General features: G+C 34.1%; 1 protein-coding gene across 5 annotated transcripts in view; it reads left to right on the forward strand.

The window, feature by feature from the left end:
- Pls1 (plastin 1) overlaps positions 1 to 25879 on the forward strand; it is a 117434-nt gene that overhangs the window by 79939 nt on the left and 11616 nt on the right. For 4 of the 5 annotated variants that reach the window (XM_078043455.1, XM_021728296.3, XM_078043456.1 and 1 more), the window contains 8 exons: positions 19 to 100; positions 7708 to 7873; positions 7954 to 8096; positions 10030 to 10125; positions 12503 to 12698; positions 13184 to 13204; positions 17478 to 17556; positions 20987 to 21101. In XM_078043455.1, coding sequence (XP_077899581.1) covers positions 19 to 100; positions 7708 to 7873; positions 7954 to 8096; positions 10030 to 10125; positions 12503 to 12698; positions 13184 to 13204; positions 17478 to 17556; positions 20987 to 21101 — 898 coding nt within the window. The remainder of the gene's footprint in view (positions 1 to 18; positions 101 to 7707; positions 7874 to 7953; positions 8097 to 10029; positions 10126 to 12502; positions 12699 to 13183; positions 13205 to 17477; positions 17557 to 20986; positions 21102 to 25879) is intronic. The other variant, XM_005328041.5, reaches the window with a different exon arrangement.

Raw genomic sequence — 25879 nt, forward strand, 5'->3', positions numbered from 1 at the left:
TTATTCTCTTTTCTTTAGCAAAATGATCAACTTATCTGAACCAGATACAATTGATGAAAGAGCCATTAATAAGAAAAAGCTCACTCCTTTTACTGTTTCTGTAAGTATTTGTCCTTTGCTGGTAATATGTTACTATCGTATAAACTACGTATAAACTATAAGGTTTTTATTAATGGATAATTGGGCCCTGGTAAAACTTTTGATTTAATATAATTGTTTTCTTATAAAAACTTGGTTTTTATTAAATAAAAATTCAGCTGCATTTGGTAATAAGTAGAATTAAGATTCTAAGTACTTCAGGGCCAGGGTTGTAGCTCAGTGGTAGAGTGGCACTTGTGAGGCCCTGGGTTTGATCCTCCACACTACATGAAGATAAATAAATAAAAAAATAAAGGTATTATGTCTATCTACAACTAAAAAAAAAAAGATTCGATTCTAAGTATTTCAGGTAACTGTCTTTAAGTTACTTTAAGTTAATAGTATTCAACTTATGTTATTGTAATAATGAAGTTGTTAATGATTACTTGATACTATTTTTTTCTTTTTTTTTCCCCCTGTGGTTCTGGAGCTTGAACCCATGGCCTCGTGTGTGCTAGGCAAGCCCTTTGCCACTGAGGTACACCCCAAGCCCTGATGCCAGAGATCTTGTTGGCTGGTTGTAAAAACAGCACTGCAAAGTTTTAGCATATCACACAATTTTTATTTTTTTTTTGTGCTGGATTCTTCTGTACTCAGCTTTTCTATACAGATCTTGTTGAAATCCAGAAATTTATAATTATAACTTTTCCCTCAAAATGTCTACATAAATGGGTGGATATTAAAATTTACTGACTACTTACTAGGTACCAGTTGTTATTCTAAACACACCATGTGAATTATCCCATTTACTCCTTCCTGTAACCTTATAGTATACATGTACATGAATTTGTTGATGAGATAACCGGTCACTGACAGGCACACTGTGGAAGAGCCAAGGTATGATCCTAGTGGTCTCCAGAGCTCTTCCTCTTAATCATCATGCTGTACTGCCACTCTTATGTAGTGGTAGCAATAGCAACTATTTAATGTGTGGTCACAACAAAATTATTAAAATTGAATTACTGCTAATCGGTTTCTTCACTTTGCAAGTACAAAACTTGATTTTGCTCAAATTGTTAGATTTCTTCTTTTGGAAGCTAGGACCTCAGATCAGTGGTACATAGTTAGTCTTAGACTATTCAAGGGGTTTCCTCTTCCTGTTATTCTTGAGAAGTATAAAACTAGATGTTGACTATATCGCTTTATTGATTTCTCACTTGCCAGTAGGCCAATAATGTTGTATATCCCTAGTAAAAACTACCATTTTTAAAGAAGCCCATTTCTAATTGCAGTTGCCAGATCCTCTTGTGCTAGAATCTTCTCTTCAGCTAATAGCTGTGATTATTGAAAATATTCATATCCATCTTATTTTTAGAATACATGTGTCACATAAATTTTTATGGCACTGAATATGAAGTACAACATGTACAATATGAAATACAATATGAATATGAAGTACAACATTTCTTACTTTTTTATAAACTTAATTTGGTTTTAATTTTAATACATGTATGCAGTGCATTGAAAAAACAAAGAAAAATATTCTGTAAATATTTTGCAGTAGCTACAGAATGGATCTGAGGGGTTAAGTATTGTTCCTTTATTTTTAGAGATAGAATTCTTTTGGTAGCCTAAGCTTTTACAATGCTTGAAAGAGAGTACTAATATAGAATGAAAAAAGACTGAGATTTTGAGAAGGGGAAAGTGTTACCATGGATATTAACTCTGTCTTGTTTGTTCAGGATTTCAGAACTCAAGGAATAATCGATTTACTACAAAATTACTAGTTTCACATGGAATTTTATCCCAAAGAAGCCTAATTCATTTGTTGAAGATTGTAAGATTGTGTTAATAATGTTTTTCACTTTTTGATGTAGATTTATGTGATATATATATATATATATATATATATATATATATATTCATGTGATACATGAAAGAAGAAAAAGATAAGGAAAGGGTGAAGTAATGCATAGTAGTTATGAAAGCAGGGAAAAGGGCAGATCAGGTAAAGAAGAGGACTTGTAATTTTGGAGACTTTCTCACCTTTTTTCTCTACCCAGAGTACTACTGAACTGCATTCTTGTGCTTGTATATCATTATTGGGAACAATTAATTATGTGGATAAGACTCTCCGAAACAAAAGATAGTGATTTCAGGATCCAGAAAATCAGGAAACCAACATAAGACTAGCTATAGGAAGTTGAATCTGTTCGTTACCAAATGAAAAAGAAAGAAAGAAAGAAGAAAAGTTCAATGCAATGAATATATTCACATACATACCAAGTACATATGTTTGTACATTGTATACAAATGTACACATATATATGACCTTAATTTTATCTTGCATACATTACAGTTTAAACAGGAAAAAAATTATAATTCTCATTTGGATATTCCTAATGGAGTAGAAGTTATGTGATATAAAAATAAGGATGAAGTCTAAATAACAAGTCATGCCTTCTTTCTTATTAACTGAATAAGTATATAGCACAGCCCTCTAAATAGGGGCTGGAGTTGTGACTCAGTGGTAGAGTACTTGCCTAGCACACGTGAGGCACTGGGTTTGATCTTAGTACAACATAAAAATAAATAAAAGCATTGTGTCCATATACAACTAAAACTTTAAAAAAAATCATTAACAAAAGTGTTTACATTTTGGAGATTCCTTGGAAAATTGGGAATGAAACCAGCTTTTGACCCAGTTATCCCCCTCCATGGTCTATACCCAAAGGACTTAAAATGGCATACTACAGGGACACAGCTACATCAATGTTTATTGCGGCACAATTCACAACAGCTGATCTGTGGAACCAATCTAGATGCCCTTCAATAGATGAATGTATAAAGAAAATTTGGTATATATACACAATGGAGTATTACTCAGCAATAAAAGAGAATAAAATCATGGCATTAGCAGGTAAATGGATGGAATTGGAAAATATCATGTTAAGTGAAGTAAGCCAATCCCCCCAAACCAAAGGCTGAATGTTTTCTCTAATATAAGGAGGCTAATTCATAGTGGGGTTGGGAGGGGGAGCAAGTGAAGATTAGATGAACTCTAGATAGGGCAAAGGGGTGGGAGGAGAAAGAAGGGAGCATGAGGGTAAAAAAGATGGTGGAATGTGATGGACATCATTACCCTAAGTACGTGTATGAAAACATGAGTGGTGTAAATATACAAATATTTCTTGTTTGTATACAACAAGAAAAAAAGTATATACATTTGAAATTGAAACTTTATGGAAAAGGAAATTTGCAAAGTGGTATGAAGTTAAAAAAAACTTATAGTACATTTTTGAGACTGTTAGTGAAGACTTGGATAGTTAAATAATCACAATAGAAGGGATATGGGTCAAGGTTGTAATTCAGTGGTGGAGTACTTGCCTTACATGTGTGAGGCACTAGGTTCGATTCTTAGCATCACATATAAATAAGTAAAAATAAAGTTCTATGAACAACTAAAAATTTTGTCTAAAAAAATAGAAGAGGTATAAAAAAATAAAAAAAAAATAGAAGGGGCATATAAGAAGTCATCTAAAAGAACAGTGTGAATTTTTCTACCTGGTAAAGTGGGCAGTTTCTTTGTCAGTTTACTATTGCACAGAAAAGATGGGAGAAAATGGATGGGTAATCCAGATAAACTGCCATGTTTCCTTGTTTCTTTTGTTAGTATTCCTGTTACATGTTAGGACACAAACACAGGGAGGAACACCTCTCTCGTATCCCATTTGTTTGTGGTTTCCCACTGTCCTTACCCAGAAAAAAGTTTGGGTACTCAGGGCAGTTGTCCATGGTAAGGTTTGGAGAGCAACCTCTTCATGAAGTTCTCCTGTTCTTGTTTTTTTAGATGTTTAGAAGTGGCTTTAGACAATAGTAGCTCTCCTATTCCCTACTAACAGTAGGGCAGTAAATTTTTATTTACCAGATAGAAACTACTGTTTATTTGAAAGATACACATTGCAACTTTTAAAATTTTTCTTTGTATTAATTACTTGTAAGACACCTTATATGCTTGTGTGCAGAGCCAATGTTTAAAAAAACACTACCAAAATATGATTCCCTCTTATATCCCCAACACACTACAGTAAGAGAAAAACACCACTTGCAAAACTTTAGCTATGTCTTAGAGCCGGGAAGGTGAGGGAAGTATTTGGGAATTGGAATTGTGATTTAAGGTGAGTTTTTCCTATGTGAGGGAAGTGCGAGAGGAGCTGGATTCAGGTTGTGTCAGCAACTCTATACAACAATCCAAGACTGGTGAGTAGAGTGACATGGAGAAGTTTTCAAGGTGAGGAATGAAAAAATATTAGGGTATATGTTGTCCACTAATGTTTTTCATTGGAAGGCTAATGGGTCTTTTAGGCAAAGCCTGCAATGAGCAATCAAATCTTTTGTCTTGGTTCAAGATTCCTGGAAGAATAACATTATGCTCATGAAGACAGAGGAACAGTAAAGTCAGTGAAGACAATGGAAATAGCTTACAAAGCCATATTAATGTAGATAATAGTGTGGTTTTGGTTGTCGGTGTCCAAGTTGAGAATAGTGGTCAAAAGTTTTGGTTTTTTACAATCAGCTTGGTGAAGTTACATACTTTTTTTGAATCCATTTCATATTGTTAAGGCATATGAATTGAGTTATTCTAAGATAGACTGAAATGATTCCAGTAATAGTCAATTTCTTCCCCCTGTTGATGCATTCTGGGGAATCACAAGTGGAGCAAACATCCTTTGTTCTCTGGAGAGAAAAGAGGTCAAGCCTAAATTTGTAGAAGCTATGACATGAAAGTTGTATTGATTTGATCTAAGGTAACTTAAAAACATCTGAAGCTATTAAAAATCTTCTAAGACTTCCATAGAATATTTTAACTTTACTCAGTGTTTTCATATTTATCATATTTATTTACTTGTGAAATTATAAAGTTGTTGAGGGATTCTCTGGTTCTGCTGCTTTCTGATGAACTATATTTAAAAGAACATTGCCACAGAAATAATTCCAAATGCTTCCTTTAATTACTCCTCATTGATCCCCAAGAGATAATGCCATTTATTCAGAGCCTAGCAAGATAAATTGCTTTAGTATATGTCATGAGAAAGCCACTGAAATATTTACTGTGCTTTGAAGACTCTATGCATAGTTGCTTTTGTTACCAGCACATTAAATAGTTGCTATTGCTATCACCACATGAGAGTGCCAGTACAGCACAGTGATTAAGAGGAAGGGCTCTGGAGACCACCTGGCTCATACCCAGGCTCCACCACTATGCCTCGGTTTACTCACCTGTCAAATCCATCTTCAGAGTTACTTTAAAATTTTTCTGGAAATGAAAACTAATTTCACATCATTTTTACAAGAAGTGCTTTCAAATGGAGACTTTATTAGTGTTGGGTAATGATTTTTACTTTTATAAACTGAGAATAATAAAATTTCTAAAGCAATATGCCATTAACTATATTTAAACAGTGAAATTTTATATGAGTACGTTAATAGCTTCCTTCTTTTCACATATTTACAACTTAACTATGATATAGGGAAAGGAGTGACTAATTTCGTGTGGAAGAGGTTGTAGGGAAAGAAAATGCTTGAGGTGAGGAATGAGCATGCGACTTGAGGAAATGAAACATCACAGGTCAAAGGACTTTGTGTCTTGGCCAAACCATAGACTGTTTGAAGTACAGGGAGATGAGGCCAGAGTGAAGTCCTGAAAGTTTTTGATTTCCCTCATTAAGGATTCAAACATGAATCTTTTCTTTCCCTCCATACCTTCTTTCACTCTTACCCATTCATTCATGTATTCAGTAAATGTTTGCTGAGCAGATAAAATGTGCCTCAGTACTAGAAAACACATCAAACAGATCAAAGTACCTGTTGTTATAGAGTCCATACTCTTAGTTGGGAGAGATATAGCAAGAAACAAATATATGTCAGAAAAGGAGTAAAATAGGGGTAACTAGTACTAGCAGGGGCAGTGATGACGCTGTTGATTAGATCTGTGATGATCAGAGACCTCACAGGTTATATGCATTTGAGCAGAGTTTTAAAGCAACTTTATATATTTGGGGGAAGCATGTTCCAAGCAAAGGCACAGCAAGTTCAGAGGATCTGTATAACCAGAACAAAGTAAGAGGAGACAGTGGTAGCAACAGGGGACATATGAAGGATTTCAAAGCTGGGGACACTATCAGCTTTATATTTTACTAGGATCACTGAAAGCAGGACATTGTGGAGGATGGGTTGGAGAGAGTAAGTCTGTGGATGGTCTTTAGAAGTTAGGAAATTGTTAAAGAAAGGCACTGACAGTTTTCAGAGGTATTTGGAAAGTAGAATTGACAGAAACAGGTGATTGGTCATGGGAGGCGAGGAAGCACAAGGGTTCTCTTAGATTTCTGACTTAGGAGAAGAGAGGAAAGAATGAAAATTGGTCCAGTGATCCAAGACAGAAAATAAAGAAGGAAAAACAGGTTTTAACAGAGATGAAAGGAAGATCAGCAAAGCATGGTGAGAAAATTTGCTTATTTTGGACTTACTGGATTTAAGGTCCTTGAAGAACAGCCAGGTAGGTATAAGTATGTTTACAGGGTAGAACTTAGAGTGGGATCTTAGAGGAGTTATGGCCTAAGGATTCATATTTGAACTAATTGGTACATAAAGATGATAGTTAAAACCATGAGATTTTTAATAGTAGTAATTTAGTTGTATAAATATTACTTTATGTTTAAAAATCTGAAATTCATGTGATCCATTATTTTTTGATTGGGGGAGGTGCAGTCTTGTGGGACTGACCCCTTTTTTGTTTGATTTTTAGACATACATGACAGTAGAGTGTAGTTTGACATTATACATATATATAGTATAACTTAGACTAATTAGAATCCCATTCTTGTGGTTGTACATGATGTGAAGTTACACTGGTCATATATTCATATATGAATATAGGAAAGCTATGTCTGATTCATTCTACTGTCTTTCCTATTCCCACTCTCCTCCCTTGCCTTTATTCTTCTTTGTCTAAGTCAATGAACTTCTGTTCTTCCTCTCCCCACCCTTCCTTGTTGTGGGTTAGCATCCACATATCAGAATATCCAGCCTTTGGTATTTTGGGGACTGGTTTATTTCACTTAGCATGTTATTCTCTAGTTCCATCTATTTACCAGCTAATACAATAATTTCATTCTTCTTTACGGCTGAGTAATACTCCATTGTGTGAATATACCACATTTTCTTTATCCATTCAGCTGTAGTAGGGCACCTAGGTTGGTTCCATAGCTTGGATATTGTGAATTGAATTGCTATAAACATTGATGTGGCTATGTTACTTTAGTATGCTGATTTTAAGTCCTTTGGGTATAAACTGGTTAGTGAGATAACTGGGTCGAATGGTGGTTCCATTCCAAGTTTTCTAAGGAATCTCCATACTGCTTTCCATAGTGGTTGCACCAGTTTGCTGTCCCACTAGTATGTACGAGTGTACCTTTCTGCAACATCCTCGCCAACATTTATTGTTACTTGTATTCTTGATAATTGCCATTCTGACTGGAGTGAGAATCCACTATTTCTTGCAAATAACCTGTAGACAGGAACTTAGAAAGTACTTCCTCATTTGTAATTTTTTTTTTTTTGATGATTCAGGAAAATCTAAACCTAGCCCTGAATTCTGCTTCAGCCATTGGTTGTACAGTGGTCAACATTGGTGCACAGGACCTCAAAGAAGGAAAACCTCACTTGGTTTTGGGACTTCTCTGGCAGATCATCAAAGTTGGTCTTTTTGCTGATATTGAGATTTCCAGGAATGAAGGTGAGATCTTCAAAAATGTTCACTTTTCGTTGACACAAACCACGTTCAGAAGAATTTACATTTTTTCGTTTTCATCCCAGCTTTGATTGCATTGCTGAATGAAGGTGAAGAACTGGAGGAGCTGATGAAGCTTTCTCCAGAGGAGTTACTTCTGCGGTGGGTGAACTACCACCTCACTAATGCAGGATGGCGCACTATCAGCAACTTCAGCCAAGACATTAAGGTTTTCATTTTAATGTTCATATTAGTCACATGAACCAAGGATGTGGAATGTAAAGTATTTAAAAATAGTTTTTTAAATTATATTCACAAAAATCCCAATTATATACATAGACTTTTAAAAAATTAACTGACGTATTGATTTTTCATAAGTATTATAACTGATGGTGAGAGGAAGGAGGAGCTAGCCTCAACAGATTAAAACAGTCTTTACTATTTTATTTGTCACATTTCTGCTAAATTATAATGAGGGGGCTGGGTTGTGGCTCAGTGGTAGAATGCTTGCCCAGCATGTGTGAGACACTGGGTTTGATCCCCAATCCCCAGTGCTACATTAAAACAAACAAACAAACAAACAAAAAACCTAAATAACCAAATAAAGGTATTATGTCCATCTACAACTAAAAATATATATTTTTTTAATTAAGTGAGCCCATTAATTTGGACTGAGAATGACATCTGTTGGCTTGACTGGAGGCCTGTCGGTCTCACTAGTTCAACACTCTTTCATTTTGCCTGTAATCATCTAATGGGAAAATAAATTGTGTGAGGGCTCAGGGAATCAGGAGACAAAGGAAATCTTAAGGTATGTCTCTGGACCAGAGAAGCTTAAAACACTTCCCTCTATCCTGGGAGAGCCTTATCAGGGAAAATTTAACACTCATTTCTGCCTAACATACCATGGTCACTGCTAGGATAGGTATTGCCAGAGGAATCTGGAAAAAAAAATTAGAGTAGTGCTGTATTTAATTTATATGCCCTCTTTAGGTGTCTTAACACCTTATGTTTTTGCTGTAATGGTCTAGATGACAATCTTTCAAGTGACATTTTTTACTTTGAACTCTTATGTGTTCATTCAGTTTATTTGGGGGGTTTCTCTTATTCTGGATCCCTTTAAAACTCAGTTCAGCTCAGGTCATTCAGACAGCAAGCCCCTCCTGCTGGGCATTATGCCAGGAGTAAGCAATGCAAAGACTCAGTCTGAAAGAAGCTTACAATTTCACAGGGAGGCAAATGTCCAGTAAGGATGTTTCATTTATCTTTTCGTATAGAGCAAACCATATAAAATTTGCTGGCTTAAAATAATGATTTATTATTTCTCATAATTTTATCGGTTGATGCATCTTGGCTGGATGGTTCTTCTCCTTCACATACTTTTTTCCTGGGATCTCTGGGTATATTCAGCTATCATTTGGGTGCATCTGGAAGGTGTACAAGAAAGGTTACATGTCTAGTGCCTCAGTGCTCCTCCACCAAGCCTCTCTATGTGGCTATCTTGGGTTTCCACTGCATAGCATGATAGCCTCAAATAGGTGGATTTCTTATGTAGAAGTTAATTTCTAAAGGGAGGAATCAGAGGCTCTTTTAAGATTTGGGTTTGGAAGGTCCAGAATATCACTTTCACAGCATTCTTTTGGTCAGAGTGAGTCAGAAGGCCAGTTCAAATTAAAGGGAAAGAGAAATAGCCTTTGCTTTTTGATGGGCAGAGCTACATGCATGTGGAATTATGGTAACTGTCTTTGGAGACTTCATGGGATGATTTAATACAACGTGGCCACAGTTTATTTAAAGAGATGGCCAATGGGTGCTATGTAATATAAAGAAGGGTACTTAATTTATAGAGACATCAGGGAAGCCTTCCAGAATATATTTAACCTGAATCTTAATTGATCCTGATGCTTGGGGTTGTAAACAAATGTAAATGGTGGGGTGAGGGGCTTTCAGGTACCCAGAACCACATTGCTGGAAGCTTGGGAGCATAAACTATCATGATGCATGTAGGAACTCATAAGTAGTTCTGTTATTATAGTCACTGAGTTGTTTGTTATTTTACTCTTTGCAATGGGAACAATTTTCTCAGTTTGAGCACTTTTCTCTCTAAATGAATGATGATTTTATTCATTTAAAAAATACTATTTTTTTTTCTTTCCTTGAAGGATTCAAGAGCATATTTTCATCTGCTTAATCAGATTGCCCCTAAAGGTGACCGAGAAAATGGAACTGCCATTGCCATTGACCTTTCAGGATTTAATGTGAGCAGTTTAAATTTTCCTTCCTTCTTTCTTTCTCTCTCTTTCTTTCTTTCTTTCTTTCTTTCTTTCTTTCTTTCTTTCTTTCTTTCTTTCTTTCTTTCTTTCTCTCTCTTTCTTTCTTTCTTTCATATATTGTAGTAAAATTATATGTAACATAAAATTTACCAATTTTACTATTTTTGAGTATGTAGTTCAAGTGAAATTCAGTATATTCACACTGTTGTGCAACTATTACCACTATCTCTCTAGAATTTTTTCATCATTCCATAGTAAAGTTCTGTACCCATTCAACAATAACTCCTCATTTCCCCCTCCCTCAACTCCTGGTAAGAGTTCTGTTCTGCTTTCTGACTGTCAATTCGATGAGTAATTATATTAAAATTTAGAGTATAATACTCTACAGGCAGCATTCCTTGGTGGCATTCTCTGCCCTTCTTTGAAGTTTGACCCTTTGCTCTTCAGAAGTATTTTTCCACATCCTAAGCTCCAGTCTACAGTGCTGAGCCATCTGCCTGTGCCACTGAAGAAAAGAAATTGCAAAATTCTAACCTTGAGTATGTGTCAAATCAACCTTATATCGAAGTTTCCCTGGTGCAGTGCAACTGAATGTATTGATTCTGTGACTGTCAATGTGTGTCAGGAAAGGAAGTAAGAAGTTGTTATTAGATTGCTAAGCTACTGATTATCAGTTCCACAGTTTACTTTTGGAAATACACAGAATAAAACATGGCAATTCCTTATATTTATGATATAGGACTGATATAGATCCTGAACCACCAAACATACTTCCTAGGAAGTTTATTCTTTAAGCATAAATTAGAAATACTTGGGGTGGTTCTATATAAACATGAAAATATGGTCAGACTATGGCGTGTATGAAAACGTATTGAATATTTAAAGTGTAGTTATCCTTAATATTTAGTTTTAAATATAGCAGAAAGTTAGTATTGTAAAACTGTGCGAAGTTTGTAAATTACTTTGATTCAAAAATCAGAATCTTAAAAAACTTAGGGAATATTTAAAATTTATTATAAAAAAATAGACTTAGTATATTAAATGACCATATGCTCATCTACTAGGTAAACATTTATCAGCTCATGATAAATTTATTTAATTCATTCCCAATTTACCTCCTTTCCTATATTATTTTGAATCAAATTCTAGATATTATATCATTTCATAAACATTTCAATATGTATTTGTAGAAGATACTTTTTTAGTATGACCACAACACTTTATCCCTAAAAAATTAATAATAATCTATAACATCACCTAGTTATTGTTGACATCTTTAATTAATTTGAAAATGTCAAATTTTCCTTTTGTGGTTCATTTGAATTACAATCCAAATAAGATCCACATATTGCAATCTATTGATATCTACCTTTGTAACTTTTATTGTTTTATGGCATTGAATCTATCACTTTCTCATATCATGTACATTTTTACTACTTTAAAACTCTGGTACACAGAATCAGATAGGTTATGATCCTTGGTTATGGTAACTCTCTTGATGGGCCCATACATGGACCTCCTTTCATTTTTAGTTGTGATTGTTTTAAAATTGTTACAAGCCTCATAAACCCTCAATCCAACTTGAAAACTAAGACCTTGATGATAATTTTCATTTAGCCATACAGTTCTTCATCTCTTTGCCTCACCTCAGTTTGGTAACCACCATCTTTAATCTTTGTATTCATTTTTATTTTGCTTCTCTTTTTATGTAGTTTCCTTTCATCAAATGCATTCCTTATTAAATCTTTTATTTTCCTTGACAACTTCATGTAAAGTTTATCATTATACTTAAATTTCTAGTGCTATTTTGAACTTAATGTCTCTGAGTCACTCATTTTGGAGTTAATGAATGAACTGGTATATTCATACAATGATACACCATCATTATGTCATGATATATTATTATATCATGGTGTATCATTGTACGAATATACCAGTTCATTCATCTACTCTCATATTCATGAGCATTTGGCTTGATTTGTTTGTTTCCAGGGCTTGCAAGGTGCTGTTCCTTCTGATTTTAATAGTTTTATATGATTCCAAGCTGTTTTTCATTGAAAAAGAGTATGGGAAATACCACTCAATGTAGAATGGGTGAGGCAACTAAGCCTGGCACTCTACCAGGTGATGATGTTGCCTACACTATAACCAACAGGAGCTTACTGATATAATATTTGAGGGACTTGTTAAGTATTTCAGCAATGATTGTTAAATATGACTCAGTGGTCCCAGCAAGAAAACTGAGTGACTTTTTCCTTTTTGATTAGAAAAAGGGGACGGGGAGTTGAAATATCTATAACTATAAAAATTATGCCAATCAAAAAAAAGGTTTAATCTTAACCATTTTTATTTCCTTGTTTAGGAGAGAAATGACCTGAAGCGTGCTGAATTCATGCTTCAAGAAGCAGATAAACTAGGCTGCAGACAGTTTGTTACTCCTGCTGATGTGGTTTCAGGCAATCCTAAACTTAATTTAGCCTTTGTAGCTAATCTTTTTAACACATATCCATGCCTACACAAACCTGATAATAATGACATCGATATAAATTTATTGGAAGGTATGTTGTTTCTGCCTTTAATTGAAACATTGTATTTCTCTTCTTGTGGTACTGTCTTACTTCGTTGTCAGAGCTAGGGAATTTATTGTAGAAGATGCACTTTATTGTGTGTAGGCATGTGCATCTATTAAAACATTCAAATTACAGAAAGTGATTGTTGGTTTTGGTTAAAAGAGAATGCTGGGGTAAATTATCTTATTTGTCATTTCTCCATAAGAATTTAGTGGAAACTATCAAGACATTTAAAATATGATCCTATGAGTACCACCAATATGGATAGTGAATTATCTCTTGGAGGAAAAAAACCAATTATTAGTAGCTTTTTTTCTCCTTTGAAAAGCAGTTTGACTCCAGTATTATTCTCTTTTTAATAGTTTTGGTGTACATGAAAAATATTACAGTATTCATTACTTGTCTTGTGTGTGGGCTACTGTTGTCTGTCTCATAATATATAATACTTTCCTATTTTGCTTCATGAAATGCAGATTTGACCCCTCCTAATGTAGGTACTGTATTTAGTACTTTTCTATACTCTAAAAATGTATTCTTTCTGAATGTTCTTTTTATTAGTGCCATTTATTCTTTCCATTTGGGTTGATATTTATTTTTTGCATTGTTCATGCTGTGTTGTCTTAATATGCCTATAGAATGAATAACGACAAGCAAGAAACAGAAATGAAGCTTAATTAAATAGCAGAACAAAAAAAAATAGCAGAGCAAGGCTTTGATCATATATACTCTCGACCTAAAGTGCCTTCTATAGTGATGGGATACTGTAGTTGCAAACACAGTAGGAACTAGTTTTGACAATTGGACATAATGATTTGGTGTAAAGTCTTTATCTTTCTCTCCTGTGATAAATCTTATTTTTTATCACAAGCCATCTTTGAAAGGATTCATTTAGGTTCTACAACAGATTATTTGGCATTATTTAGCTATGTTACATTTACTAAATGTCAGTGAAGCTTATAATATATGAATCATCATAATGACCAAAACATTCTCAAGTCTAGTTTTTCTCCTTGTTTCCCAGCCTCTTGCTTTTTTCTTCCATTCTCACAGCCTCATCCACATGCATACCTATACCCCACTAGTATCAGAATGAGCAGTGCTGGTGGTTGTTGGAGAGGGGCCAGTCTAAGATTTTTTTCTTAGTTGCCCTTATTTGGAGAAGGCAGGGATTCTGCCTCGTGGGGAGAATTTGATGTTGCAGTATTCATTCTCTCACAAAACTACCCCTGTTTCTTTCCTTCCCCAGTGAGACTGAGTGAAAACTCAGTTCATGATCTTTTTCTTTAAGTGCCATAACTAGAGTTCTGATTTCCTTGTCACCTTGTAATTACAGTGTCATGATGAATGAAATTTCAAATTTCATAAATATATTTTTTGAGAAATAGGATTAATTCAATTCACTCTTCTGAGGGTAACTTAAATAAGATAAAGACTACATTTTCTACATAGATCTGTAACCAAGAGGAAAAATAGAAAAAAGTATATATATATATATATATATATATATATATATATATATATTTGTAAAGAGAAATTTAGAGTAAAAGATTAGAACTTAAAAATTTGGCAAAGGGGCTGGGGTTGTGGCTCAGTGGTAGAGCATTCGCCTAGCATGTGCAAGGCCCTGGGTTCAATCCTCAGCATTACATAAAAATAAATGAATAAAATAAAAGTATTGTGTCCAACTACAACTAAAAAATAAACATTAAAAATAATTAAGTAAAAAAGAAGACTGCTAGGTTTTTATCGGTCTGGAAAATTTCAGAATCCCTCTGTGTCTTATAGTAGAAGGCATTGTTTAGAGTGGCATATTAAAAATGATCTGCTTTTTATAGTCACTGAATTCTTGCTAGATATCTTTTCCAACTTGCTCGCTCTATTTGTCATGTTTGAATTCTTTTGCTAGTGTTCAGCATGCTTTTGAAATTTTTCAGTGTGCACAGGATTGCTACATATTTCCATTAGTATTGACTATATTTGTTAAGATACTATGGAAGTATTTATCAATCCTCTTTATGTAGAACATATGTATGTCCTGATACATCTGCCAAAATGTATTTGACTTTGACTGTCATCAGCATATTTCCTCTGTAAATTTAAGTTTGTATAGATCCCTGTGAATTATGAAGCTTGACCGTATTACATCCCAAATTCATATATTAGTATGTCCTCATTGGCAAAGAATTTTATCTGTGAGGAACTAAAAGTACAATTAAATATTAAACCTTTACATCTAATTGATCCAAACAAGTGGGCTACATGTAGAGAGACCATCTCAGAATTTATTCATGGTGATAGAAAGTACCTAGGCCACAGAATTAGAAAGACTTTATTCAAATCTTGTTTCTACTACTTCTTATCTGAGTAATCTCTGTCTTTGTTTTCTCATATATAAAACAGGACTAATAATAGTTATTTAATAGAAGTTAGAAAGCAAGTTAAATGTGACCACAAGTAGAAAAATTGTAGTCAGAGTGGGAGGTGGAAAGCACTTAATACATTACAGCATAGTGGATGTTGGATCTATATTAGTTCCTTTTCTTTCATCTTAGTAGTCTACTTTTGTTATTTTTATTGAAATCTGTATTGATGCAGATGTCAATTTGATCTACAAATGAAAAGAATATAATTCTTTCTATCTTAAATATCAGCAATTAAGATTTCAGTTTGAAAACTACTTCAGTTGTCTACAATCCAGAAAACATTGTCTAATCTGGAATACATATGTTTTTGTAATGCTTTACCATGGCTCTTGCACAAATGCATAGTGCTTCTAGCTTTGAGCATTTATTTACCAAGATAACTTGAAATGGTGCTTGACAAATAAATGCTCATTTCTGAAATCTACTTTTCTTTGCAGAGATTAAAAGTTAAAATTATAATTAGTTGAGAATAAAAGGAAGAAGCATGAATCTCTGAAGCTTATAACAGTTTCAGAACTCAATCAAAATGCAAGCTTAGTATCTTAAAATATTCATTATATCAATAGAATAGTCAATAGAATTTGAATATTTTAATTATTTTACTGGGACATTCAAACTTTGTAATTTTAACACATCTTTTGGATTTTCCCAAATGGGAATAATGTGAAAAGTTTCTAATATCTGGAAAAAATTTTATATATGTATATATAGCATTATACCACATGGTAATAGAGAAATGACCAGAAGGTAAATCCAAGCCACATGCCTCAAGCTATTATTCACAGTATGTTTATCTTTGTCATGTTGTGGATAGTTCAGGGAATAATTTTGAACCTTTTTTAATAACTACTGTAAGTAAGGTAGGCCCGGATTCTGGGAATATTTTTTTTAAAAAGGTTGTCATGTAGATTGTTCATTTAATTATAAGGTAGTTATAGCACAGCACACTGATCAATTGCCTCTTATGAAGACCAGTGGGAACAAAATTGAAGCAAGAAATTATATGGCTATACGATTTCATAGAATAAGAATTAAAGTAGATTCTGGGAAATCTGTTAGGTAATGACATTGAAAACCACATGAAGATATATTGGGCAGTTTATTTCCTGAAAGGTTGATGAAAATAACAGTGTCCTTTAGATCATAAAAGGTTTCGGTACCTATTTTCGTTCATACTATCTGTGGCACTTAGCCTGAAGATTACTGTACAGATGATTCTAGAGGAATGGACCCTGAAGCTCAGATGGTTATTGATTTCTATATTGAATTTTCCAGGGAGTCTCACATGGCCCAAGTTTAGAGAGTGTCCTGAACTTGAATAGGAATTAGAAGTGATGAAAAGTGAAATGTTTCAGCTTTCAGAAGTCTGGTGATTAGATACAGTCTAGGCTATTCCACTGTCCCCCAACTTTGCTGAAGGACAAATTATTTTGGTTGGTCATTTAGGACCATTTGCAATCAGCATGTAACTGCAAGGCAAATGCAGCAGGGGACCCACATCTCTACTTGCTTTGTGGTACCCCTTCTCTACATTTTCCTTATAGGTAGTGTTTTTACTGCTGTGAAGGAAATGGCCTGGACCATTAACCCAGGTTAAATAATAGTGCCTGCAGGAGTTGTCTTCTTGAGGGGACCTTTGAGGTTCAGGAACTTAATATGATGAAATATAACTTTAGCTTAGCACACATTAGAGTGCTAGGTGGGGTCCACATTCATCAAGTATTTTCAATAGTGATAATCTAAATAAACCCAGGAAGCCTGTAAAATAGTTATTACACCTGCCCGCCCGCAGTGATCTGTTTTTAAATATTATTAGAGATTCCCTCTCTCCTTCATTATTTGGTATAAAGTATAGGTTTGTACACCCAGAAACTTTCCTGTATGAAACCATAATCTGTATAAAATTAGATTCCCAATACACTGTATTGGGAAAAGCAAAGCTTTTCTATTTCTGTTTAATATGCTGATGTTATCCCGAAAGCTAAAAGATTTCGTTTTACAATGTTTATCTAGTCCTTTTTGCATCTAATCATAACTTCAGACTACACAAGTTTATCTGTGGTGTTTCTGGACAGTAGTAATTCACAGACATCAACTAAGGGAATCTACATGAATAAAAAGAGAATGGGAAGCCAGAGTGAGGGGGAGAGAGTGGTGTGTACGCGAAGGCTTCCTAGATGGTGGGGGATAAGATTGTTTTTCTTTTTTCCTCCAAAGAAATTATGGTATCTAAAGAACCCTGACCAAGTATGTATGGCCAATTTGTACCTGTCTGAATAGTTTAAAATATAGTTCCTGATTCTTTCTGTCCTGAATCATCAGTGTGAATTTATGTGTAATCTAGGAGAGAGCAAGGAAGAGCGGACTTTTCGGAACTGGATGAATTCCTTGGGGGTCAACCCATATATTAATCATTTGTACAGGTAAATATTTTACTGTGTTTGAACCTTACTGTCAGGATCAAATTCCCCTCACCCCCATTCTGGGAAGGAACCCAAGTCCTCACACATGCTAGGCAAATGCTCTACCACTAAGCTACACCCCCAGCCCCAGAGGTCGAATTTAAAAAGTTTCAAACTGTAGGTATGTTTACATAATAGCATTTTCTCTTATCACAAGGAGTTAGCTAACATTTAGAGTTTCAAAATGCTAGGAATTGGCAATATAGTAAAATTTTAAAAAAATATAATAATTATAATTTTTGATGATTGAAATACATCAGTAAAGATACACATTATTCTTTCGTGGTAATCTTGAAAATAAGAAATTACTTCGGCTTTAGCATATTAGAATAACAGTAATATTTGATAAATGGTTCTTAACCTTTATATCGGTATTCATCATTACAATTCATATTTTTAATTTATTTTCATCACAATCTCAATTACTCTAAAATGTCTGTGTATGCTTTTATTTAATTTATAGAAATAACTTGTTTTCCCTGGTAGTTATTAAATTTTTATCTTTGTTTAAAAATGACAATATATAGCTGGGTACAGGAGTACAGACCTGTGATGCCAGTGACTAGCAAGACTCGGGCAGGAGAATCACAAGTTTGGGGACTGTCTGAAGAAAGATGGGGAGATAGAGGATGTGGTAGAGAATCCCTGGATTCAATCCCCGTGTGACAGCATATAATTAACATGGATTGGACTAAGAAGATATTATACTAAATCATTTCCAATACTGTTAGTGATAACAATGTGTCTTCCTAGATGTGGGTGAGAAGAAATCTTTCTTCTCATTATTATAGAATCTTGCCTTGAAAAACATATAAAGGAACTCAACTTCAGCTAACTTTTTATTTTTTAAGGAAAAAAGCCTAACTAAACCTATCATTAATTTACACATGAAGGAAACTCTTTTTTAAAGAGTTTAACTCTATCTAAAGATTGACCAAGTTATTATTTAAATATGAATATTAATGTCATAGCAGACAACCTAACTTGCTGAGGATTAGTAGTAGTAATATAGTAATTTCTGCTTCTTGGTATGTATTAAAACTGTTCTTTAAGATCTAAAACCAAATATTGCCTTATTCTGTTAATTGGCTCAGTGTGATAGGCTCATTTTAATTCCAGCTAAACAAGAAGAGATGTACATCAATTTTAGAAGAGCTACATTAGATTAGGGCAGGTAAAACTCAAATATTGGACATGAGAGAGGAATAGATCTTTATGAACTCGTTTGAAAGAACAAATAGTTCTAGTGTGTTTCTAGGATCAGTTTGCGGAATTCATCCTGAAATCTCTGGAAGTAATTTCATCTCTCTGGGTCTCAGTTTTCCCATTTGTAGAACATCAATAATAATACCATATTACACAGGAATGAGAGTGGGTTCATTTAAGAAAAAAATCATGAAATAGATAGATTCTAGAACCTACACAAATACCTTAGTAATATCTTTTTTGTTTTTGTTTTTGTTTTTGGAACTGGGGATTGAACCCAGGGGCACTTAACTACTGAGCCACATCCCCAGTCCTTTTTAATTTTTATTTTGAGACAGGATCTGACTAACTTGATTAGGGCCTCACTAAATTGCTAAGGCTGGCTTTGAACTTGAGATCTTCCTGCCTCAGCCTCCTGAGCCATTGGGATTACAGGTTTGCATCACTCTGCCTGGCTAGTATACCTTTTTATAGAAAATGCTCATCTGCTTACAGATAACCTTGTCAGATTTTTTAAAAAAAAGTAATGATACTAGTATCTAGATTTTTTTAATGTTTATTTAGTTATAGATGAACACACAGTATCTTTATTTACTTATTTTTATGTGGTACTGAGGATTGAACCCAGTGCCTCACACGTACGAGGCAAGCACTTTACCACTGAGCTACAGCCTCAGTCCCAACCTTGCAGATTTTAATTACTTTCAGATTAGACTTTCCCCATCAGTCAGCACAGAGCCCAGCCTCCTTCACTGCCATATGGTGTATGCTCAAAGAATGCAAACTAACCTTAATATCAACCTTAGTAAGACATAACTCAGTGAATAAGCTGTTAGAGGAGAAAAGCCACATACTACATCACAGGCCTAGCAATTTAAAAAAATCAATTGCTACTGCTTTATGTCCTTAGCATACAGAATTGAGAACAGACTCAACACAGACATATTTTCTCAGGAGAACTTAACTTTTCTCAATACAAGGTAGTAGTTCTCACTTTAAGAACTCCTGCTTGTTTATAAATTCCCTCCTCTTAACCTTCATCATTGAACATGAACCACTGCCTGCTTAATAGCTGTGGCTTTCCTATAATTAAAGTTTCTAAAAATACTAGTATATCACTAAGATATGAATTTATTCTACTGTACAAGTTTCAAGAAATATGTAAGTATACAGATAAAATAAAATATACACTTGCCTTCTTACCCTCTCATACTTCCTTTTTCCTGCCCAGAGGTAATCCATATTAATAGTGCTTAGCATACATAGGTATATAAATACATTTGACTCTAATTTTTTAAAAAATAAATGAGATCCAACCATGTGAAGTGTTCTGCCATTTACTCTTTTAAACTTAATATTCCCTTGTAAAGAGTGTCATGTTGGTATATAGAGATCTACATAACTATTTCTAATGGTGGCCCAGGAGTTCATAGTGTGGATAGTTTATTCAATAGCTCTTAATGGCTAGGCATTTAAGCTGTTTCCAAATTTATAAATACTATGAGCAGGGTGCAGTGACATATGCCTACAGTCTTAGCTACTCAGGAGGCTGAGGCAGGAGGATTGTTGTAGCCCAGAAATTAGAAACTAGTATGGGCAATAGAGATCTGGTCTCAAAAAAAAAAAAAATTATTGATACTGTGGCAACAGATGTCTTTCTCTGTGTGTGTACATATGTATTTACTTACCTACATATATATGTATGTGTGTATATATATGCATGGATATGATTATATGTACATATATAAATGCATACAAATATTTTTGTAAATATTTACGACAAATTTTTGGGCACATTCTTAGATTGGAAGTTCTGGGTCAAATTATATATCCTGTTATTCTATAAGCATTAAATGACCCTATTGTGGATTTTTTTTCTTTGCCATACTAGAGATTGAGCCCAGAGCCTTGCACATGCTAGCTGAGTGCTTTCCTACAGAGCTACGTTTGTAGTCTTTTTTTTTTTCAGTTTTATTTTGAGACAGGGTCTCAGTAAGTTGCCTAGGCTGGCCTCAAAATTGCTGTTCTTCTGCTTGAGCCTCCTGAGTAGCTGGGGTCACAGATTTGTACTACCATGCCCAGCCTTTGTGTTTTTCAAGAAGTATGTCCACCGTCAGTGTACTTCATAAAATTAAATAATACCAACATTGACTCTTCTCTCATCTCCTTTTCCTTCTTGTTTTAGTGACCTTGCAGATGCTCTAGTGATCTTTCAGCTCTATGAAATGATTCGAGTGCCAGTTGACTGGAGCCATGTCAACAAACCTCCTTATCCTGCTCTTGGAGGAAACATGAAGAAGGTGAATGAAATAATGATTGTGGCTATATTGTCATTGTTCTGATATAAAATAGAAGATTTAGATTTTCATGAAGCTTGGTAAACTATGGCCTGTCCTCACTGTTTTGTTTCAAACCAATATGTTAAACCTGATAGCCTTTTTACAAGTTTGTTTTAATAAATATTTGGAAATTGGAGGCAGTCTTTCCAGTCAGACACTTTTATAAATGCTTTCTTCTTTAGCAAGTTGTAGTATTAATGTTCTTTGAGATGTATTGTTAAGTGCGCTCTTATTTTATATTTGCTACAACTTGCTGAATCTTTACTGGTTATTCATTCATTTACTCAGCAGATATTTGATTACCTACTATATATTACAGTGCAGTGCATAATATAAAAAAAAACAAGTTATGGAGCCCTAAAGTAGGCAGGGAGATAAGATAAACCACTACAATATAGGACAGTATAAGCAAAGTGATAGTATGGGTTTTAAAGAAGAAAAGGCCACAGGTCGCCCTTATGAAAGGCTTCATGCAGAAGGCTGATTTTGAGGTAGACCTTGAGGAATGTATTATTGAATTTTGTCACAAGGAGGATGGAGAAGGGGCTGAGGGTTAAGGTAAACAATAATAGTGGGAAAGTGTGTTTCTGGGAATTAAGGAAAATGGTTTTGCTACAGCAGAAGATTTTGATAGGTAAACAGTTAATTAAAAATTGGGATTGGAGCAAGATATTAAGAACCTTGAATGCCAGATTAAAGAACATGGGTTTTAAGCTATAAGCAGTGGAAAGTCAATAAATGTTTTTGAAGGCAGTGATTTCATTACATCTGGTGGAAGAAAATCTGGTAGATAAATGTAAAAAGAAGTTCTTATCTTCCAGTATTTCTCATATAGGATCAGTAGTCTCCTTGGTGTTCATGTTTGTTCTGTGGAAACCTTTTTGGGTTTTTTGCATTTCCTTTTTACCTTTTTTTTAGTGTCATTTGCTTTCTAAAGTAAAAGTATGCAGGACTCTCAAATTTTAATACTTTCATTTAACCTCATCCTTCTGTTTAAAATAAGAATAATTTAAACATACTAAACAAATTAGTGGACTATATTTTCTGGAACATACTTGTTTGATTAATATGAAATTGACCAGCATTTTCATAATGTTTAAAACTGTTGGTAGTTGAATAAGAAGAAATATAACCATATTCCTGGACAGAAAGACTAAATAACATAAAGAGATCAATTTTTTTTCTAGTCAACTTACTGGTAGAACATAATTCCATTTAGAATCTAAGACTGTGTGTGTGTAGCAGGGGATAGGTGAAACAATTTATATATGTGTGTGTATTAGGGGGTAGGTGGGACTTATAAAGTGATTATAAAGCTTCACTGGAAGAAGGAAAAGCCCTGAATAGTCAGGAACATTTTCCAAGGATGTTGAGGGATATTTTAGAGATGTTAGAAAATAGTCATGGGTTAATGATGAACCACATATACAATGGTGAGTCCCTAAGATTATATCACCTGTTGACGTCATGACCATAGTGACACATTTCTTATTAAGCAGTACATGGCTATATATTAAAATTTATAGTGAAGGTATAGTAAATGAAATATTTAGTATGAATGTAAAAATGGAATGGAATAGGATGGCCAAGAAATCCTAAACCTAAGAACTTAATATATGGCAAGGTGGTTGCTGAATTCAAGAGGGAAAGGAAAGATCATCCAAAAAATGATGTCAGAAAAATCTAGTTAACTATTTAGTTAGAAAAAAAACAACCACAGTCTTTACCATATATAATCCACCAAAGTAAATGCCAGGCGGATTTAAAGTAAGGAGTATTAAAATATAATAAAACTCTTAAAATGTAAGTGAATGATTCTCTATTCCTGGAATAAATAATAAATTACAAAGGAAAAAGTAGATATGAATACATTTCATATAAACTTAAAACTTTATGTACAAAAATAAATCGATAAAGAAAAGTTAAAAGCAAACGTGAAGAATCCATGTTTACAAAAAGTATGACAAGTGGTTAATAATGTAAATATAAGTAGTTCATACAAATCAACTACTAAAATCCAGTTGCTGTTACCAGCAAAATGGGAAAACAACATGAGTTCAAAATTCACAGAAAAAAATGATGGGTAATACACAGAAAAACTTTTACCCACCATAAAGAAATGCAGTTTAAAACAAGAAATTGCATCCAGTGTTAAGAGGATATGTTCCTTTTTAGAACCTTTCTAGAATCCGTTTTGTAATATATTATCAATAATCTTAAAAAAAAATCGTTTGGGATTGGAGTTATGGCTCAGTGGTAGAGCCCGGGATATGTGAGACACTGGGTTCAATTCTGAGCACCACATATGAATAAATAAATGAAATAAAGGTTCACTGACAACTAAAATATGTTTAAAAAATCCTTTGATCTAATAATTTCAATTCTTATCATCTATTCTGATGAAAAATCAGGAAGTCAGACAAGCAATTGTCCGCCAGAATGTTTATCACCATAATCTTTATAGAACAAAAACTAAAATAATTGTTCAATAAAACATTAGTAGTGACTCACCTATAAGATGAAGTAAAATTTGCCATTAAAAATAGTGTTTTAGCCTGGTGTGGTAATGAACGCCTGTAATCCCAGTTGGTTGGGGGGCTGAGGCAGGAGGATAGAGAGTTCAAAGCCAGCTTCAGCAAAAACTAGGCAGTAAGCAACTCAGTGAGACCCTGTCTCTAAATAAAGTACAAAATAGGGCTGGGGTTGTGGCTCAGTGTTCTAGTGTCCCTGAGTTCAAACCCCTGGACCAAAAAAAAAAAAAAAAAAAAAAAAAATTTTAGCTGAGGCAGAAGAATTGCAAGTTCAAAGCCAGTCTGAGCAATTTAGCAAGGCCCTAAGCAACTGAGCAAGAACCTGTCTCAGAATAAAAAATAAAAAAGGCTGGGGATATGTCTCAGTGGTTAAGTGCCTTTGGGTTTAATCCCTGGGTACCAAAAAGGAAATTTTAAAAAAGTGTTTTAGTAATAGTGGTATGGGAAAGCAATATATAAAACTGTGTATGTACAGGATATAAGTCTGTTTTAAACATATAATTCAAAAAGGACTTCTAATCTTCCTCTACATCCCCAAAATGAACATATATTTATAGACTTTGTAATTTAAAAAATAAAAGACTTTTAAAAGTAAATACATCATAATATTAGAAGTTTTAAAATTGGTAGTATAATAGTATAATGATGAAATTTATATTCATATTTCTCAGTATTTCTGATGGTTGTACTGACTACATTTTAAACTTTCAATTGATTTGCTCACAGTTTTTGTCACAGAAGTACAATTCAGAAAATCTTTAAGAATTCAGAAAATCTTGTTGAATAATTTCATTTGTTTTTTTAATTTTTTTTTTTTTTTTGTCAGTGGACCTTTTATTTATTTATATGTGGTGCTAAGAATCAAACCCAGTGCCTCACAGATGCCAGGCAAATGCTCCACCACTGAGCTACAATCCCAGCCTTAAGTTTTTTTTTTTTTTCCTTCAAAATTTCTCATGTAAAATGTAACTGGAAAACACAAATTGAACCATTCATTATGCTTGGCATTTTTATGTTAATTGCAAAATATTACAAATGAATCATGTAGAATGCTTCATTTCAACAAATACTAGCAATTTAGTAGAATTAAACATAAAGCCTGAGATAAATTTGAGATGCTTAAAAAACAAAAAAGCAGTACTTTTCATGACACATTATCGTAGGGAATTATTTTATGGACTTTGGGCAACCATTAATGCACATCACTTCACTTATAAAGTTCATAAAACTGTATCATTAAATATATTTCTTCATTACTTTTTCAGTATTTGTTGTCACTTGGAACCTAGTATCCTATTACATAACCCTTCTCATTGTCCAAATGAGCCTCCAAAGCATTTGAAGTGCTTGGAATCATTCTTTCATTCACTCTGAGATTGTGCTCTCTAACTTTTCCTTGCTTCTTTGTGTTCATTTCACCACCCTTTCCCTCCTGGGGATTAAACCTAGGGGCCCTGTACCACTGAGCTGAGGCCCCAGCCCTTTTTATTTTTTTGTTTTGAGACCAGTTCTCACTTAGTTACTCAGGCTGGCTTTGAACTTGTAATCCTCCTAACTCGGCCTCTGGAGTAGCTGGAATTATAGTTCTGCACCATCATGCTTGGCTTTGTGCTCATTCTTAACTTTCATGGGTTCCTCATATTTTAGCCTGACAACTCAAGTATTTCCAAGACTCATTCTTGCCTAAATCTCTTCTGTATGTACAGCCTCAGAAAGCAGATCTATTTTTAAGGTTTTAGATACTATCATAAACATGACTTACCTCCAGGAACCTAATTTCTCATTTTTTCTCCAGTTTAGTACCTCTCCAGATCTTAGAAATGTTCTGCCAAATTTGCAACCAAATGTTGCCCTAAATAGAACACCATTCCCCTTATATTAACACCCACTTCAAGTTTCCATTTCTTCTTAGTCATACCAGCATCCCCTTAGGCTCTACACTAGCATTCCCTTAGGGTCTACACTAGTGAGATTCTTTCTCACCATCTTCTCTCTCAGGCATTTTGGTCTAACTAACTAACAGATGGCCCTTTACTGAAACACAGTCTACACAAAAGTGATGACTGCAATTTGCCAGTGAAGTTTCCCATTCAAATGAGTATCCATGGTTTTTCTCTCTTTTTATTCAGTTACATAATCAGGAGTGCTGATTACTTTCCATAAATTAGGAATCTATTTTTTTTAGTTCTATAAATTTCTATAGCATTT

This window comes from Ictidomys tridecemlineatus, chromosome 3 (genome assembly GCF_052094955.1).
Source record: "Ictidomys tridecemlineatus isolate mIctTri1 chromosome 3, mIctTri1.hap1, whole genome shotgun sequence".
NCBI classification, from domain to species: Eukaryota; Metazoa; Chordata; class Mammalia; order Rodentia; family Sciuridae; genus Ictidomys; species Ictidomys tridecemlineatus.